At 37.4% G+C, this 17125-nt stretch overlaps 1 protein-coding gene across 2 annotated transcripts; it reads left to right on the plus strand.

The window, feature by feature from the left end:
• Positions 1 to 7960: 7960 nt before the first annotated feature.
• SPP1 (secreted phosphoprotein 1) lies at positions 7961 to 15761 on the plus strand. 2 transcript variants are annotated; one of them, XM_026509756.4, is made up of 7 exons: positions 7961 to 8090; positions 9222 to 9286; positions 9399 to 9437; positions 12319 to 12399; positions 12693 to 12734; positions 13773 to 14051; positions 14936 to 15761. In XM_026509756.4, the coding sequence occupies exons 2-7, from the start codon at positions 9233 to 9235 to the stop codon at positions 15335 to 15337; spliced, it is 897 nt and encodes a 298-aa protein (XP_026365541.1). In that variant the 5' UTR covers positions 7961 to 8090; positions 9222 to 9232; the 3' UTR covers positions 15338 to 15761. The 2 variants fall into 2 exon arrangements, with proteins under 2 accessions (XP_026365541.1, XP_026365542.1); XM_026509757.4 differs by lacking the exon at positions 12319 to 12399 and having other exon boundaries at positions 7963 to 8090.
• The last annotated feature ends 1364 nt before the right edge of the window (positions 15762 to 17125 follow it).

Genomic DNA, 17125 nt, shown 5'->3' on the forward strand with positions numbered 1-17125 from the left:
CAATTATTATTGTGGGTGCTATAATGAATCCATATGTAGCAAGACATAAGGCTAACTATGAATTTGTGCCTTTGAATTGTTCCTTTGTCTAGGTATACGATGACCGTTAAAGTATGACAAGAAATTCACTCAAAGCTCTGCTAATCAAGACAACTAATATTTTAGGTCATTGTATGTATTAAACAGGAAGCTAATGATATTAACCCACAATCACTAATCTGTGTATTTTGAATTGGTGATTCATAGCAGCATAAGATTAGCAGAGATGTGTTAACACTCTGATACTGTATGGCTCATAATCAGAGCAAGACATTAGCTGGATGGCATGTGGATACGTAGCACTCTGCATTTTGATTAGATTTGAGCCTATGAGAAACAAAACTATTCACTCTCAACAAAATTTCTCACCAATATCACTGTCACTTATAGCTTTTTTGTATGCTTATTTGTTTTCAACCAAGTTTGGTCAAAGTTGGATGCTTATTCTTTAGAATCACATCTTAGAAGTTAGTCTCTAAAAACCAGTTCCTCGGGGCGCCTGGGTGGCTCAGGTGGTTAAGCATCTGCCTTTGGCTCAAGTCCTGATTCCAGGGTCCTTGGATGAAGCCCTGCATCATGTTCCCTGCTCAGCTCTCCCTCTTCCTCTCCCTCTGCCTGCTGCTCCCCTTGCTTGTGCTCTCTCTCTCTGCCAAATAAATAAGTAAAAAATCTTTAAAAATAAAAATAAAAACCAGTTCTTCCTCTGTATTGTGCCCCAGCATCCTTTAGAAAGTTTTTCCAGCCTAGACAGGTGGAACTAGGCACTACCTTCTCTGGGCCTCTACTGACCCTGTAAATGTATACTCAAAGGTTTTTGCAAGGAGTGAATAAAATCATGTATATAGAAATGATTGCACAGTAAATGACTTCCATTTAATTACCTGAAAAAATGAGATCCTAATACTGAATTCATGTAGTTGTTAGGAATATCAGACATAATGTATATTTTAAAATCTAGAATATTATAGGTTTTCCATGAAAACATATAGATACTATTGTTGTTATTATTATTATTTTAATATCTCTCATTTTAATGGTAAAGGCAAAAATTCTGGGCTCACTCTTTGTTACCGTAGAAAAGGTAAATGCTGAGGTCATAATAGTTATGAGGAAATGTTTCTTAGGGAAAAAACAAGCAGTAGAAATTCGTTACACATGAATACGTAAAAAGCAGAATTTTATCACAAGCTCTGATTTTAGATAACTCTTGAATGATTCTATCTCATACAAAGCGAAATTAATAGGTTGTCTAGACCCGTCACATCTGCAGATGCTTGGAAATGAAGAGGATGTGAATGCGGGAAAGAAAAATCTAAAAACATCTCCAGATTATGGAGCCGCCTGATATTCTCGATCTCTTTGGCAACAAAATTGCCTCCTAAAAACCACAGGCAGCATTTTCCAGGAAAGAAACAAGCCAACCTCTTCAGTCACTTTCTCTTCAATCTCCCACTCTTGGTGTAACAGAATCCGAAAGAAATTCATGTGACCCACTTTGAGAAAACACCTCTAGAAAACCCATATTTGGGGAGGTAAGGATAAAAAGTTCTCAGAACCTTAAAAATTGACTCATTAGAGTTACATGTTGGAAGTGATTGGTCTCTTTAAAAAAAAGTTTTATTTTTACTAATATTATTGTAATAATATTCATTAATTTTTTATCTATTATTTAAAATATAAAAACAACAAAAACAAAAACACATGATAGTTTACTTTAAAACATCTTAAAGACTCTTCAACTCTCACCTGACTGCCAGCCTATTAGAGAATCTTTGTGTCAAAATCTTCCCTTTCTGGTTTTTAATATGAACTTCTCTCTTCTCTTACAATCTCAATGCCATCCCTATTTCTATAACTTGCTTGCTCTTCCTGTTGTCATGTCAATATTTTATTTCTCATGAAGTTTAAAAAGAAACATAAAATCACAGAATTTTAGAGCCAAAACTGACCTTAAAAATAATCCAGATTAACTCTATTAAGAAACATGAGATCCAGGCAAGCTAAAGGGCTTGCCAGAACCCCATAGATAAGGGGAAAGATCCTGGCTCTGCAGATTCTGCAATGGCATTTTAAAAATGTATATACAGTCCCTCCCTTATCTGAAGGAATACACTCCAAGACCCCCAAGGGATGCCTAAAATTGCGGATAGTACTGAACTCTATATACATACTATTTTTTTCCTATACTTACATACCTATGACGAAGTTTAATTTATAAATTAGGCGCTGTAGGAAAATAATAACAATAACAATAAAATAGGACAATTACAACAAATAAAAGCTATGTGCATTGGTCTCTCTTTCTCAAAGCATCTTGTACTGTACTCACCCTTCTTGTGACGATGTGAGGTGATAAAACGCCTGTGTGATGAGATGAAGTGAGGGGAATGACGTAGCATCCTGACGTAGAGTTAGGCTACTACTGACCTCCTGATGATTCGGCAAAAGGAGGATCATCTGCTTTTAGATTCGGTTGTTCGCCGGTAACAAGCGAAACTGCGGATCGCGAAACTGCAGATAATTATTCTGAGAACCCAGCAGTTAGTTGTTCTCACCCCGTGGAGCTGATGCTAAACGCTAGTGTTATACGTAGCATCCATAGGATTAAGCATTAATAAAGGTGTGCCCTTTCACCCATTTGTTCCTCAAACATTTACTGATTTGCTAACAGGAAATGGTGGATACAAACATGAATAAGACTACGTCCCTGCCTGGAGGGAGTTTACTTGTTAGTGTAAGGAGACAAGCATGTAATGGCAATAAAGTATCGTAGGTACGTTGTGCTAGATCACGGGCAGGGTGCTTTAGGCCTACAAAAAGTCGAAGTGGCTATTTCTACTTAGGTCAAAAAAGGCTTTATAGGGGATGCCTTGATGCTTAATGTGAACTAAGTCTGGTAAGAAAATATTTCACAGGCAGGTGTGGATGGGGCTGGAGGGATATTCGAGGCACGGGTGTCATGCAGTGTGAGCAAAGGCATGGAGACTTAAACTAGCATGGTACTTTGGGGAGCTCCAATTGGCTTTGTGTGCTTGTTGCAGGGACTATAAGAAAGAGAGTCAGTGAAAGATAAGGCTGTAGAGACAGGAGAATGCCAAACCTGGGAGGACTTCATGTTCTGTGAAAAACAGCATTCACCTGGCCAGCCCTCTTTGGACACAGGAATCTTGCCCAAAGTTCTCAGCTGTAATCCATTCTGCCTGATAGTGACTTCTAATAGGAACTAGAGCAGATGTTCAATTTGGGACTTTAAGAAAGCATCAGATAATAATCAGGAATGACTCAACTTACATGGGAATTATATACATTTTGCAATAGAGTTAGTTTTTTTCATTCACTGCATAAATATTTGTTGACACAAAAACTACGGGATGAGCATATCATGGGCTTTCATTTTATTAAAAAATTCAAACATTGAAGGACTCAAATTTTAATTACTAATTATTTAATTATATTTTTAAAAACATAAATGTTATTCCATGGAATAGAGACATTAATGTGAGTTCTTCCTTAATAGGGACTGGCAAAACAAACAAAACAAAACAAAACTTAGCCAAACGTGGCTAGAAATATAACTGATTTAGCTGCTTCTTTTGTTGTCCAGTTTTTGTCCTCTTTCTTCAAATTTTCTTCTGTTCTATATTCAGGGAGTCACTTTTACATATTAACCTTATAATGGATTTTCTACCAAAAATTATTCCAACATCAGATTTTTTTAAAAGATTTTATTTATTTAAGAGAGCGCGCAGAGGGAGAGTAAGAGGGAGAAGCAGACTCACCGCTGAGCAGGAAGCCCAGTGCGGGGCTGGATCTCAGTTCTACAGGGTCACGACCCAAGCCGAAGGCAGATGCTCAACTGACTGAGCCACCCAGTGTCCCTCAAACATCAGATTTTAAATAAGAATTCTCATAAACCAATTTTGAAGAATGCTTTTTTCCCCTCAAATACATTTTGCAGAATGCTGATCACTGATTGCTTATTTTGGCAAAATGCCTTTTCTGTACTAACAGGGGCCTGAGCTGCTAGACGTTCTTTTTGTACATTACTGCAGCTTTGCCCTCCCCCCCCAACCCCTTTCGTGTCCTGTCTGATGACAAGCTTCTGTATTGTTCCCCATGTTGCCGCAGGTATAGGCTTCTATGCTGCTGTGATTGATGTTGGGTGGAAAGAGAGACTTCCTGTCTGAGCCCAGTCCCCAAATACCCACCCTTCTCCAGTATAGACACAGGGTCTCCACCATATGCCTTTTCCTATCCACCGTTTCACTGAGTTTACTACTTAACTGCCCCCCCTTAACCTCATTGGCTACACAAGTTCCAAATTTCTTAGTTGATTTTCATAAATAAAAGTCTCCTTGAGGCTCCATGAGGGTAAGAATGGTGTCCTTTAAAAAAAAAAATTAGTCCACTTTAAAGAATCTATCACTTAAAGAGTGTTAGAATGCCCTCAGAGTTGGTAATAATACTTTACTAGAAAAACACTATCTGATTCTTGAGTACCAGCAAATATTAGATATCCACATAGGATAGACTATGAATTCAAGCCTAGTGCATTGAATTTATAAGAACAAACTGTGTGCTCCAAATTTGTTAAGGATGGAGAGTTGAGTGGTTAATCACTAATAACTTATTGAATATTTATTTACTCTATAACAATTCTATATGTCTAAAATGAAACTTTTTTCTTTTAAGTGAAAGTCATGTTTATCAATAGTAAGGACACTTTTTTCAGGAGCTGAATTTTATTATTTAAGTTATTGAGCAGTAGGATAAAAGTTTTACGGTGTTTGTTTTTTCTATTTCTGAAATGTTCTAATTTCATGTCTGAACTTAAAAGTAGTACCCTCTTATCTTCCACCCTTGTTTCCTTTCCTCTAATAAATAATGCCCCTCCTCCTTAGCCTACAAATGATTAATATCGTGGTAGGTTTCTGCTTAGTTACAGTTCCCAACTTCTCTATGACAGATTAGTCATAGTACCAATGTATCAGATTTTTATTTGAACACTGTTTCAGGGGGAAAAATAATTATTTGCAGAGCTGAAAAAGTTTAAGTAGTTGATTATGCCTTATGAAGAATATAAGTAGAAATATCCAAATAAACTGGAAGTTGGTATTAAAAAACTCCACAAAATGGTGACATCTGGAAACTTCAATTTTTCCATTATATGAGAATTTTCATGTCATTCAAGAAAAAAAATTCAATGTTCTTTATATGTTCCCATATGTCCTCTTATAGTGTCTATATTTTACAATCACAAATCCCTCTTTGCATTCCAGTTTAACAACTAACATTTTTCCTTTCCACATACAAGATTTACAAGGAATTTGATCGATTTGACGTTTTGATTCTAACAACCAAGCATTAGCCTAAACAAGAATAGAAATAGATCAAGCCTCCAGATCAAGCCTCTCTGACCTAAATCATTTAACTCGTTAATTCTGACAGTTGAAAAATCTTACTCTGAAAAAAATAAGTGTCAGCAGCGCGTTTAATTACAAAAAGCAAGAAGAACGAGCTTCTTCAATAGTCAGAATGAACACACTATCCATTTCATACTTTGCAGAACTGCCTCCATTACCAATCACTTTATCTTTTCATCTCTGAAGCATCCCAGACACATTCTTTAACTGTGAACTCACAAGTCTTTCCCCTGAGTGAGATATCGGAATCAGTAGCCTTTTGAGTGAAGGTGGGAAGTGGGGAAGGAGACAATAGTGTCTACCTGGGACCGCTGAGAACTATGACAGAACAGAACAGGAATGCTTTAGTTCTCTTGGCCTCTGTGTTCCTTGTTATTGTGTAGCGGAGCATTGTTGGGAAATATTTTCTCACCTAGCATTCCAAGAATGGAAGGCCCCACAGCTGTTTTACAGTTCTGTCATTAAATACGTGGTATGTCCTGTCCTGCCGGATTGAGAAAACAGAGAACCAGATTTGAGGTCTGAAATCCCTTTCAGAAATGCTGCCATCGTGTGGCACTTTGGAGCTATGACCGGAAGAGTCCTGCGGTGGGTCATATGGTTCAGCTCAACATGGCTCGACTCCAGCAAAACCTAGTCCTATAACTCTCTAAGTTTGTATTAAATCATTCCCGTGGGCACAGAGTAAACCATAGTGAGTCCTGCGGAAATCTTGTTTTTAGAATTTGTGAACTTTCCCCTCACTAAACTGACAACATGACAAATTGATGTGGGTAATACGTTTAAAGGGAAAAAACAACTTTTAAAGGCAGAACTAAGAAATCTATTTTGAAACTTTATAACCTGTGTGCTTTATGTTTTATAGAGATAGCTGCCATCTGAATTATTGAAATGTGTGATTAGATCCCACAAATCAATAATATCAACTCATTTGGAATGCATCCAAAATAGACATACCCCCCCACGAAATGTCCACAAAACCTATGGATTACAATGATAGAATAAAACTGCAAGAAATTATTTAATCCATATTTCTATTAAAAGCAGCATTTAGTAAATAGGAGCCAACACCTTAGATAGAACTAATAATAAATAAGGCCCTTTATCTTTAATCTCGCGCACAATTCTTACAGTGGGGGTGTGAGGTAAAAGTGCAACCCCCACTTCACAACTGAGAAAAGTAGATGAAGTTAAGTCATCTCAGAACAATATTAAATATTTAAAATGGACTCAGAGCTTTGCTACCCCTAATTTCTGTTCCAACATTCAAAATTCATCTGTATTTTTCTTTCATTTAAATACCTTTTAAATACCCAGTAAAGTTTTTTTTTTAATATAGAAAAACGTTTTTAATTTTATTTATTAGGTAACAAAGTTTATATATCCTGGGAGAAAAACTAGAAAAAAGAGGATTCATAAATCAATCCATTCCTGTAGAGATGTGCAAATTACCCTATTGATGTGCACAGTTTAAAGATCTTACCCCAAACCTCATTCTAATAACCTAGTCCACTTAAAGACATTACAAATGATGACTACATGTTCTTCCCAAAAATTGCAGGCCTGGTTAACACACGCAGTGCTTGAAATACACGTGTAATATGTGCAAAGCATTGTTAGTTTTACACATACTAATTCATTTAAAACTTCTCACAACCCCCATGAGCTCGGTAATATCATGTGCATTTATTGGACAGATGAAGAAACAAAACCAGGCCGGCTAAGTGATTTGCCCAAGGTCACATTGCTAATGGGTGTCAGTGTGGAACCCAGAGCCACACTCTGGCCCCAGAAGCAGCCTTCTCAAGCAGAAACACTCCCAGTCAGAAGCTGCTTTACTTCTGCAGTATAGAGAGTAAATTACCATTCTTCGGTCTTATATAGCAAATTATCCGATTCACCACCTCCAAACAATTCAAACAGTGCGACAAAAATTCGTGTCCTTGAGAGGTCATTGTAAATCCAACTTAAGGGGCATAAACATAGAATTTAGTGTTAGTAATGTCATTTGTGAAAATGACTAGCTGCTACGTACTTGAAATCACACTGAGCCTCTAGCGAAGGGTGGAGGGAGCCTCTCTGAACAACAGCCTTGCAGCTGTTAAGTGTAATTGTGAGGCAAATTGGGTTGCATATACTACCTTAATCTGTTATTTAACCTGAAAGAAACAAAAATCTATTCCATTTCATTTTATTTAAGACTGATTTATGTTAATACTCTTTCCTTCTAATTCAGACATTATCAACTCTCTAAAGGAACTAGTCATTCCTCCCCACCTTTTTACAGGACCCCTAGATGCCCTTCCATGGTGCTGACTGCCAATCCCATAAATGAAAAAGCTAGTTAATGATATTGTACATCAGTAATGTTTTAACTGTAGAGTAGTTTGTGCATTTGTTTCTTTGTTTTTTAACCACAAAAACCAGAGGGGGAAGTGTGGGAGCAAGTGGGTTGGGCAGTGGCAAAAAAACCTCATGACACATTTCTCCGCCTCCCTGTGTTGGTGGAGAATGTCTGGAGCAGCATTTAAATTCTGGGAGGTCCTGGTTGTCAGCAGCAGGAAGAGAAGGCGAGCAGTGCAGCATCAACCAGGACTGGGCTCTCTTCTCAGCCAGCCACAGAGCAAGGTAAGCCCGCGCTTCCTCTGTCCTAGGCATTCAACTTCATTGCTGTCCTAGGCATTCGGCTTCCTTTCCGGGGGGAAGGGCAAGTTCTAATGAAAAGTGTTGAACTGTAAAGCTGTTAAGCAGACTTACATACACCGTTCTAGTCTTTTAATGGAGCATGCCAGATACGTTGCAGATTTCCTGGAGGAAAGGTAACCGGTTAGTTTGAAAGCCAGTCAATTATATAACTCAAAAATACTTGGAGTCCTCAAAAGAACTGAAACTCTTTCTTCCAGTCAGAACAAAAAGAAAAATTCTATGCTCCTTTTGAATGACTATATATACATTATTTTTAATGGGTAAATGGCTGTGGAAGCATTTAAAAGGAAAAGGATCTTTAGTGGTAATGTAAGCTAATAATTATGCTATGCTTTAATGATTTAATGTATCCATCCTATTTTCAAGGGGAAAAAAAACCCTTTCTGAATATTTTACTTCTGTATTCAGCTGTTAAATTTTTCACCAAAATATCTGTATGACACTATGCAGACTTATAATCTTCACTGGGAAAGCTGTTGACTATTTTCAGTGTTTTGGGTTTTGTTTCAAATTTCTAGAATGTCTTTTTTAAATAACTGAGATTTGAGACAGCCTCATTTTTCCTAAGTAGTAACTTTTTAATAATTTAAGCAAAAAATCGCACTTAATATGCATGCTGGAAAAATGAAGAAAGCAAGTGTCTTTGTATAGTTTCATTTTCTTTCTGTGTTTTTCTTCCCTGAGAAATAAATATTCCAACACTAGCTTATTATTTTAATTAAATTACTCGTGATCAGTTTTTAGGCTGAGATAGCTGGAGCTATCGGGTAGTAATGGTCTAATCCCTGGAACTCTAAATTCTTGAAGTCGAATATAGACTTGTGAGATTCCTCTCTCCCTTGCCTAATAGTGAGAGATGGAGTAAAGAGGACGCGTTACGAATAGTAACTCAAAAGACCACAGTGATTGAGACACAAGTTTTCTCCAAAAGGTAGAAAATATTCTACAGAAAATAGATTTTATTTGTAATGATTTTGTAATGTGGTAGCATAAAGAGGTATCACCGTTTTACCCTATGAAGAAATCAAATATTCCTTACAAAATATTTTGCAGGAAAAATCACCATGAGAATTGCAGTGATTTGCTTTTGCCTCTTGGGCGTTGCCTTCGCCATTCCCGTGAGTACAGCTGACTCTTAAAGGAAATTTCTCAAAATGAATGAATTGTGTACTCCCCTGGGCTAGGAACACATTCACATTGTAATCTTTCTTCATCTTTTCTGTTTCAAAGATTAAGCAGCCTGATTCCGGGAGCTCTGAGGAAAAGCAGGTAAGCATCTTTTAGGTTTATCACGTAGTCACATTACTTAAGCAGCTGTATGGGAGGCACCACAAACATATTTGTTGCCATTTTACTTCTTTTCATAGTCAGGCTGTTAATTGGTGAGTATTTATTGACTGCCGGCTTTCAACCTAAGCCAGTATTAAGTACAGTTACAGATGGTCTCCGACTTCATGATGGTTCCATTTACAATTTTTCAACTTCACGATGGTGGGAAAGTCATTTGCATTTAGTAGGAACCATGCTTCAGATTTTGAATCTTGATCATTTCCGGGGCTCGCGAAGTATGGTCCAATACTCTCTTGTGATGCTGGGGTAGAGAGTCGAGGCACGCAGTCAGTCACGCCATCACGAGGTAAACACCTGAATGCTTTCAGCCATTCTGTACCCATACAACCATGTCATTTTTCAGTTTCAGTATAGTAGTCAATACATTAAATGAGATATTCAACACTTTATTATAAAATAGGCCTTGCGTTAGATGCTTTTGCCCAACTGCAAGGTAATGTAAGCATTCTGAGCCTGTTTAAGGTAGGCTAAGTGGCGCCATCATGGCCAGTAGGTTAGATGTATTAAATGCATCTTTGATCTACCATATTTTTAACATGCGATGGGTTTATTGGGACATAACCACATTGCAAGTTGAGGAAGATCTGTATAGTTTCTAGTAAATAAATGCTCTTAATACCAAACTAGTTGTTTTATATAATAAAATAATGCTCTGGCGCATTATCATTTATGTAAAAGGAATTCTATGAAGTCATGTGACTTTTTCTTTCCATGAGTCATCATACTGCACTAGACATAGAAAACCCCATCTTTTGCTTTACTAAGTTTGAAATTTGTCTCACACACTGGACAGTTTGTATGACCATAATATTCATAATATTTCCTAAGATATTAGTCAAGAAGCCCATTATAAAAAGAAAGGTTTTTATGCTGTTTGGATCTCTTTCGCTTGTCAGCTGACTTTAGAGAACAACTTTCTAACCGAACATAAGACCAAATCCATAGATGTACATGCCCCAAAACAGGAGAAACTGCCAGCAAACAACAAACGGGCATTGTCCTGAGGAGCTCAGACAAAAGGCACAGGGAGTTCAATCCCAGAGGAACAGAATAAAGGCCTGTGTAGAGTTGCCTGGGGTCACTGAAAGGAGATTGCTTAACGAAGACATTAGGAGAAGTATTGCTGCATGTGTTTGGGTGCGCAAGTGGGTGGCTACAGGCACGTCTGTTTTCCGACTGATTTGAGAAAAGAAGTATTGAAGCACAATAATAGGCCAGAAAACTTAACATTTCCAGAAAAGATAGAGTTTACACTATTTGAGGCAAGAATTGGTGCCTTTTTCATAGAATAAATATGGCCCATAAAGCTATGACAGTATAAATTATTCAATTATATTTAGTAGATAAGTGAAGAACCCAACCTTCCAGAATCCTAGCAATTCAGAGCTCGCAGGATATATGTGAAAGGTATAAGGCTATACCTCTGAAGGTGAAGGTCGGTTATCTGTGAGTGTTAACGACTGTTAGGGGGGGTTAATGGGTTTGTTTTGTTCATCTATATTGTCTTCATATTACCTTGTTCTAAATCAGAAATTTAACTTATAAATGCCTTCTGTCTGAGCCCATATTACATGTAGCAGCAGGAAATATATATATTAAATATATATGTTATACCATATTTACATATCGTTTTTATATATTTCTAAAGAAAAAAGAGAGGGAAACTTGTAACTCCCTAGAGCAGCAGTTTCACATCTTGCTTAGGCAAGGAGCCCCTTCCTTCAGCAAAAGCTTTCAAAGAAGCCCAATATGAAGTTGCTCTGGTTGGAGCCAGCCCTGGAGGAAACCCCAAGTGCTACTGACCCTTCGCCTCCCTGCCCCTCCCCCACCCGGTGGCTGGCTGTGAAAGGGACCCTGTGGAACGGCCAGGGCTCTCATTCTCAATGACAGGGATGGGAACGGATTGGCTCTGGGTGATACAGCCCATCAGATGACACTTATTCAGAGCAATTTCCACTCCTCTGCACTAGGATAATCATTTTCCAGATAAATAACTTGGCTAAAGGAAAGACCATTCCATTCACGTCTCTGGCACCTTGGAGCAATAGAACTTTTGTGCAATGATGTTACTATTAAAATAATATCATATTTCTGCATGGTCCGCCCAGAAGGCAATGAGACACATGTGGCAACTGAACTCACAATGTAGCTAGTGCGACTGAGGAACTGAATTTTTAATTATATTTCATTTTAATTAAATGAAATAACCACATGTTATATGGCCGGAGGATCCTGTATCAGACAGCACAGCCTTAGAGAGTTCCTCCTTGTTCCATAGAGGAAACAGTGAAGATCCCCACTAATTAAGGGCACCTCTGCTTTAGATGTGTTTTATCTGAGGGGCAGTTCCAGCTAGCGAGCACAGAACAGGAGCGCACGGTGTTCAGCACGCACAGAATGCGTCACTGCGAAGAGCCAGTTTGGCTGGATTTGAACCCTGGCTCTGCCACTCGCTACCACTTAACTTCTTTGTGGCTGAGCTTCTCCCGATCTGTAAAATGGGAATGATAACGATACCCATCTCACAGGGGGTTGAGAGGATTAAACGAATAAATATTGGTAAATCACCTTGAAAGGATGCCTGACCTAAGTAAGTGCTATGTAAGAGTATATTACATGAATCTGTAAGAAAAAGGAAATGATAAAAGAGGTATCTAAGGCTCTGGTTGACCATATACTGGCATCTTATGCTTGTCCATCAAGATCCGTGAAGGATAGTTGTTTTTTCAGTGTATCACTTATGTGATAAAATCTTATGTTTCCTTTTTTAATAATGACAAATATGCAACATTTTTTGTAGCTTTACCACAAATACCCAGGTGCTGTAGCTACTTGGCTAAAGCCTGACCCATCTCAGAAGCAGACTTTCCTAGCACTACAGGTATTTTTCATTTTAACTAATTTTAAGAATTAAATGTCTCACATTTAGAGAACAACACAAAGTAGCCAGCATCATGCAGGCCATTCAGGCCAATTAAATGGATCCTTCCCGCCTGTTGGTAAACGTGAGCTTAGGATAGCAGTTGATCTGGTTATGTTGGCCTTTCCCCCCTTACAAGGCCGCCTACTTAAGAGGCTACAAAACGAGACCTGCTTTGGATAGAAAAGGCTAACTTTTGAATTAAAGTGTGAGACATGTTTGATGTAAACTGATATGTGTCCCTCCTTCTTCAGAACACTGTGCTCTCTCAAGAAACTGATGACTTCCAACAAAAGGTGAGTTCTCACTGTGAATCAGAAGCCGACCACGCCTTGGATAGATGAAAGAAGCCACTCTTTCTCTGATGACATGGCCTGGGTTCGATTCTGACAATATTCTAGTTAGCAAATTTTACAGTAAATTTCCAATTTAAAACTGGCTCAGGAAGAAAACATGTATTTACTAAACGTCAGAAATACCAGGTTTCTTCAGATAAGTTTAGTGTGGCAGGAAATGTTTACCAATGTCTGTTATTTGAAATACTAAGCCTCTTAACATTTTATTTAAGGTATTTTGTAGATGTCTTATCTAATATCTGATAAGCATCTAATAACGCTGACAAAAGCCAAGATTTTGTCTAAGGGAACATTTCTGTTCCTAACATAATGGTTTCTGTGACAGCTATTCTTTTTATTAGGACTACTGATACATTCGCTAAAGAGATAATTAAAATTTATTTTCCTTATGAATCTCTAATTAGGAAAGTTAGATAAATAATCCAGTATATTTGCTAATCGGAAGTTTAATAGACATTCAGTGGTTCATTTGGTTGATAGATTTGAGTTGCAGTTTATACATAAGCGTAATGGAGTCAGCTTTTGCTTATCCATGCTGATAAGGGGGTGGTTTTAGGTTTTGATGCATGCATTAATATATGGATGCTCCCATCTCCCGAGAATTCTCATTTCAAATAAAGGATAATTTACAATTACGTATCTGTATTTATTTCATCATTGAATTTGGTAAATTAAATAATGTCTAATATGAACAAGGAAAAACAATGTTATCGAAAGAAATGTCATATGGCTTGAAAATGTCTATGAAAGTAATTATTTATGGAAAAGCAAGAAAAATACCTCAGATTATGGTTCCATTTATCCTGGTGTTAAAAAAGAAATTGGAAGATACTCACTTTTGCTCCTAGAAGCCACTGAATACATTGTTGTGAATGCAAAGATTCTGAAACCAAATTAGTTTGAAAGACTAATGCACTCTAAAGACTAAGGGAAAATAAAAACCCTTACCCCAATTTTTCTGGCCATCTTGTTTTTTAGACCCTCTCAAGCAAGTCCGATGAAAGCCACGATGATGTGGATGAAGATGACGGAGACGATGTGGATAGCCAGGATTCCGTTGATTCTAATGACGTAGATGACAACTCTAACCAGTCTGATGAATCTGATGAACTGGTCACGGATTTTCCCACGGACTTTCCAGCAACCCAATTCTTCACTCCAGCTGTCCCCACAAGAGACTCAAATGATGGCCGAGGTGATAGTGTGGCTTATGGACTGAGGTCCAGATCTAAGAAGTCCCACAGATATGAAGTCCAGGTAAATCCTTGAACAGACACATCAGATATTTATGATTAGAGCCCGATTCTAGGAAACCAGAGTGTGCATGTTGACATTCATTCATTCATTCATTCAGTAAGCATTATTAATTTATGACTTTTTAAAAGATTTTTAAAACATATTTATTTTAGAGAAAGAGAGAGCAGGGGGACTGGTAGAGGTGGAGGGAGAGGGACAAGCAGACTCCACGCTGAGCTCACGACCCTGAGCTCATGACCTGAGACGAAATCAAAAGTCTGGCACTTAACTGGCTGAGCCACCCCAGCACCCCTAATTTATGACTATTGAACACAAAACCTTTTTTCACTTGGTGATTTTATGGTTAAGCCCATGCAATTCTCCCTACTTTTGTCTCTCAATCACAATGATTATTTCCCAAATCCTGGCTATAAAGTATTTATTCTATTCACTTTTTTAGATTAAAGAAAAGAACTTTGGAAAACAGCAATTATTTTCACAATACAATGGTCATGTTTTGAAGTTAAATACCTAAGAAGAACTGTAGAGTTGCAAATTGTGCTGGATCTGTAGTCGAAGGATCTGAATTCGACACATAGCCTTGCTGCTTACTAATCATTTGACTTTTTAACTTTCAATTCACTTTCCCTTTATGTAAAGCAGAAATCGTGAGACCTACGTCATAGTCTTTATCATATGCATAATGACGTATCTATTAAACTAAGAAGATGAATATGTGAAAAGGCTCGGTAAAAAAACCAAAGTAACTTGCTAGTCCTGTTTCTTGCTTCAGCCAAATTTAGACAATTTTCAGTATAATTGGCCTAAAAGTTAAAAAGCAGAATTACAATGTTCCCATCCCTGGCTCTTCATTTAATTCTCCTTCCATTTGTTCTGTGATTCAGTATCCTGATTCTACAGAGGAGGACTTGACATCACTTGTGAAAAGTGGGAGTATGGAAGATGACTTCAATGCCGTCCTTCTTTCCCAGACAGTGCGGGGGACTTCCGACGGGGACAGCCATGCGAAAGACAGTCAGGAAACAAGTCAGCTGGATGACCACAGTATGGAAACCAAGAGCCGCAGGCACACCAGAGAGTATAAGCTGAGAGCAAGTGATGAGAGCGATAGGCATTCCCATGAGATTGATAGTCAGGAAAACTCTGAAGTCAGCAGTGAACTTGTCAGCCAAATAGTTCAAAGCCATGAAAAGGGGCTTGTCCTAGATTCCAAGAGTGAGGAAGATAAACACCTGAAATTTCACACTTCTCATGAATTAGATAGTGCATCCTCGGAGGTCAATTAAAAGGAGAAAATGCAATTTCTTACTCTGCTTTTAGTAAAAAGAAAAAATACATTGTAGCAGGATGGGAAAGAATATGAAATGCTTATTTCTCAGCTTAGTTGATGAATGTATATGTATATGGATCTGGAAATAGGTCCTGTTTTTGATCATTAGTCTAGTGTGTAGCTTCATGGTAACACCCTTGTGAATTAAAAGCTTCAGGGTTTGGTCTATGTTCTTTTCATATAAGAAATGCAAGCTATCACTGCATTGTAATGTTTGCTATTCTTTTATGAATAGAAATTTATGTAGAAGCAAACAAAACACTTTACACACTTATAAAAGAATATAAAATTTTATGTCACTATAATCTTTTGTTTTTTTAATTAGTGTATATTTGGTTGTGATTATTTTTTGTGTGTGTGAATAAATCTCATGTCTCAAATATAATGAGTTTGGTAGCATCTTTTTCTTTTTTTTTTCTTTCTTTTCTTTTTTCTCTTTTTTTCCTGCAGCTGAAATATAAATGACATATAACATTGTGTAAGTTTAAGGTACACCACATGATGATTTGATACACTCTTATACTGCAAAATGATCACCACCACAACATTAGTTAACATCCCTATCTTGTCACCTTCTCTATCCTAATCATTTTTTTTTTTTTTTTGTGGTAAGAGCATTCAAGATGTACTGTCTTAGCAATCAGTTGCTACTTTAATGAACCTGCTAAACTTAGTAGAGAGCAATCCAGAGTCTGCTGGATCAACCGTACAGTTTCGGGCTGAGCTAGGGTTCCTAGTTAAAGAAATAGGATTCAAGTTGAGGTTGATGTTCAGCCAGAGATCCTCCAACCATGCAGGACCCTGACACCCAGGGGAACACCTTTTTCTAATTTTCACAAAGCTGATATAAAAGCTAATGAAAGCCTAGCTGCAATCACAAATCAATTTTATTGTTTCTCATCACTCACCGTTAATTTGCTCAGTAAATTTATTGCTTTGTTGCCTTTGGATGAAAAACTGACAGTTTCCATAGCAGTTTTGTCCCATAGCTATTTGGATCACCTGTAGATAATAAACGGTCCCCTTCTATTGGAAAATTTTTAAGTGCAGTTTCAGGTAATAATCAAGCTTTTCAATTTCATTCAAAACTAAAAGTTCTGGAAGCGTGAAGTGGAGCAAGCATCTTTACTTCCATGTCGTGCTCCTCTGCTCTTTTGAAAATTAGAAATTCCATTTGGAAATTTTAAAATTCTCTATTAAGTAACATTTAGGACAAAAGGAGGAAAATTAAGGGGAAGAATTTCTAAAAAAGAACCATAATGAAAACACAAAATCAATAGAATATAGTTAAATCAGTGATCACAGAAAAATCATAGCCTTAAATTCTTGCAGCAACAAACACATCAAAAAATGAAAATAAATAAATAGAGCTCCCATCTTAAAAATTAGGAAAGAACAACAAAGTAAAGCAAAAGAAGGCAGAAGGAAGGAAATAATAAACTTAAAAGCAAAAGTAATGAGGTAGAGACAGAAAAATAGCAGAAACTGGACTATGAGAAACAAAATGAGGACTTCAGAGGGGAGGGGGGTGGGGGAATGGGATAGGCTGGTGATGGGTAGTAAGGAGGGCACGTATTGCATGGTGCACTGGGTGTTATACACAACTAATGAATCATCGAGCCTTACATCGGAAACCGGGGATGTACTGTATGGTGACTAACATAATATAATAAAAAATCATAAAAAAAAAAAAAAGAAAAATAGCAGAAACTGATAAATCCAAATGCTGACTTTTTGTAAAACA

Source organism: Ursus arctos, unplaced genomic scaffold (genome assembly GCF_023065955.2).
Source record: "Ursus arctos isolate Adak ecotype North America unplaced genomic scaffold, UrsArc2.0 scaffold_9, whole genome shotgun sequence".
Classification (NCBI taxonomy): Eukaryota; Metazoa; Chordata; class Mammalia; order Carnivora; family Ursidae; genus Ursus; species Ursus arctos.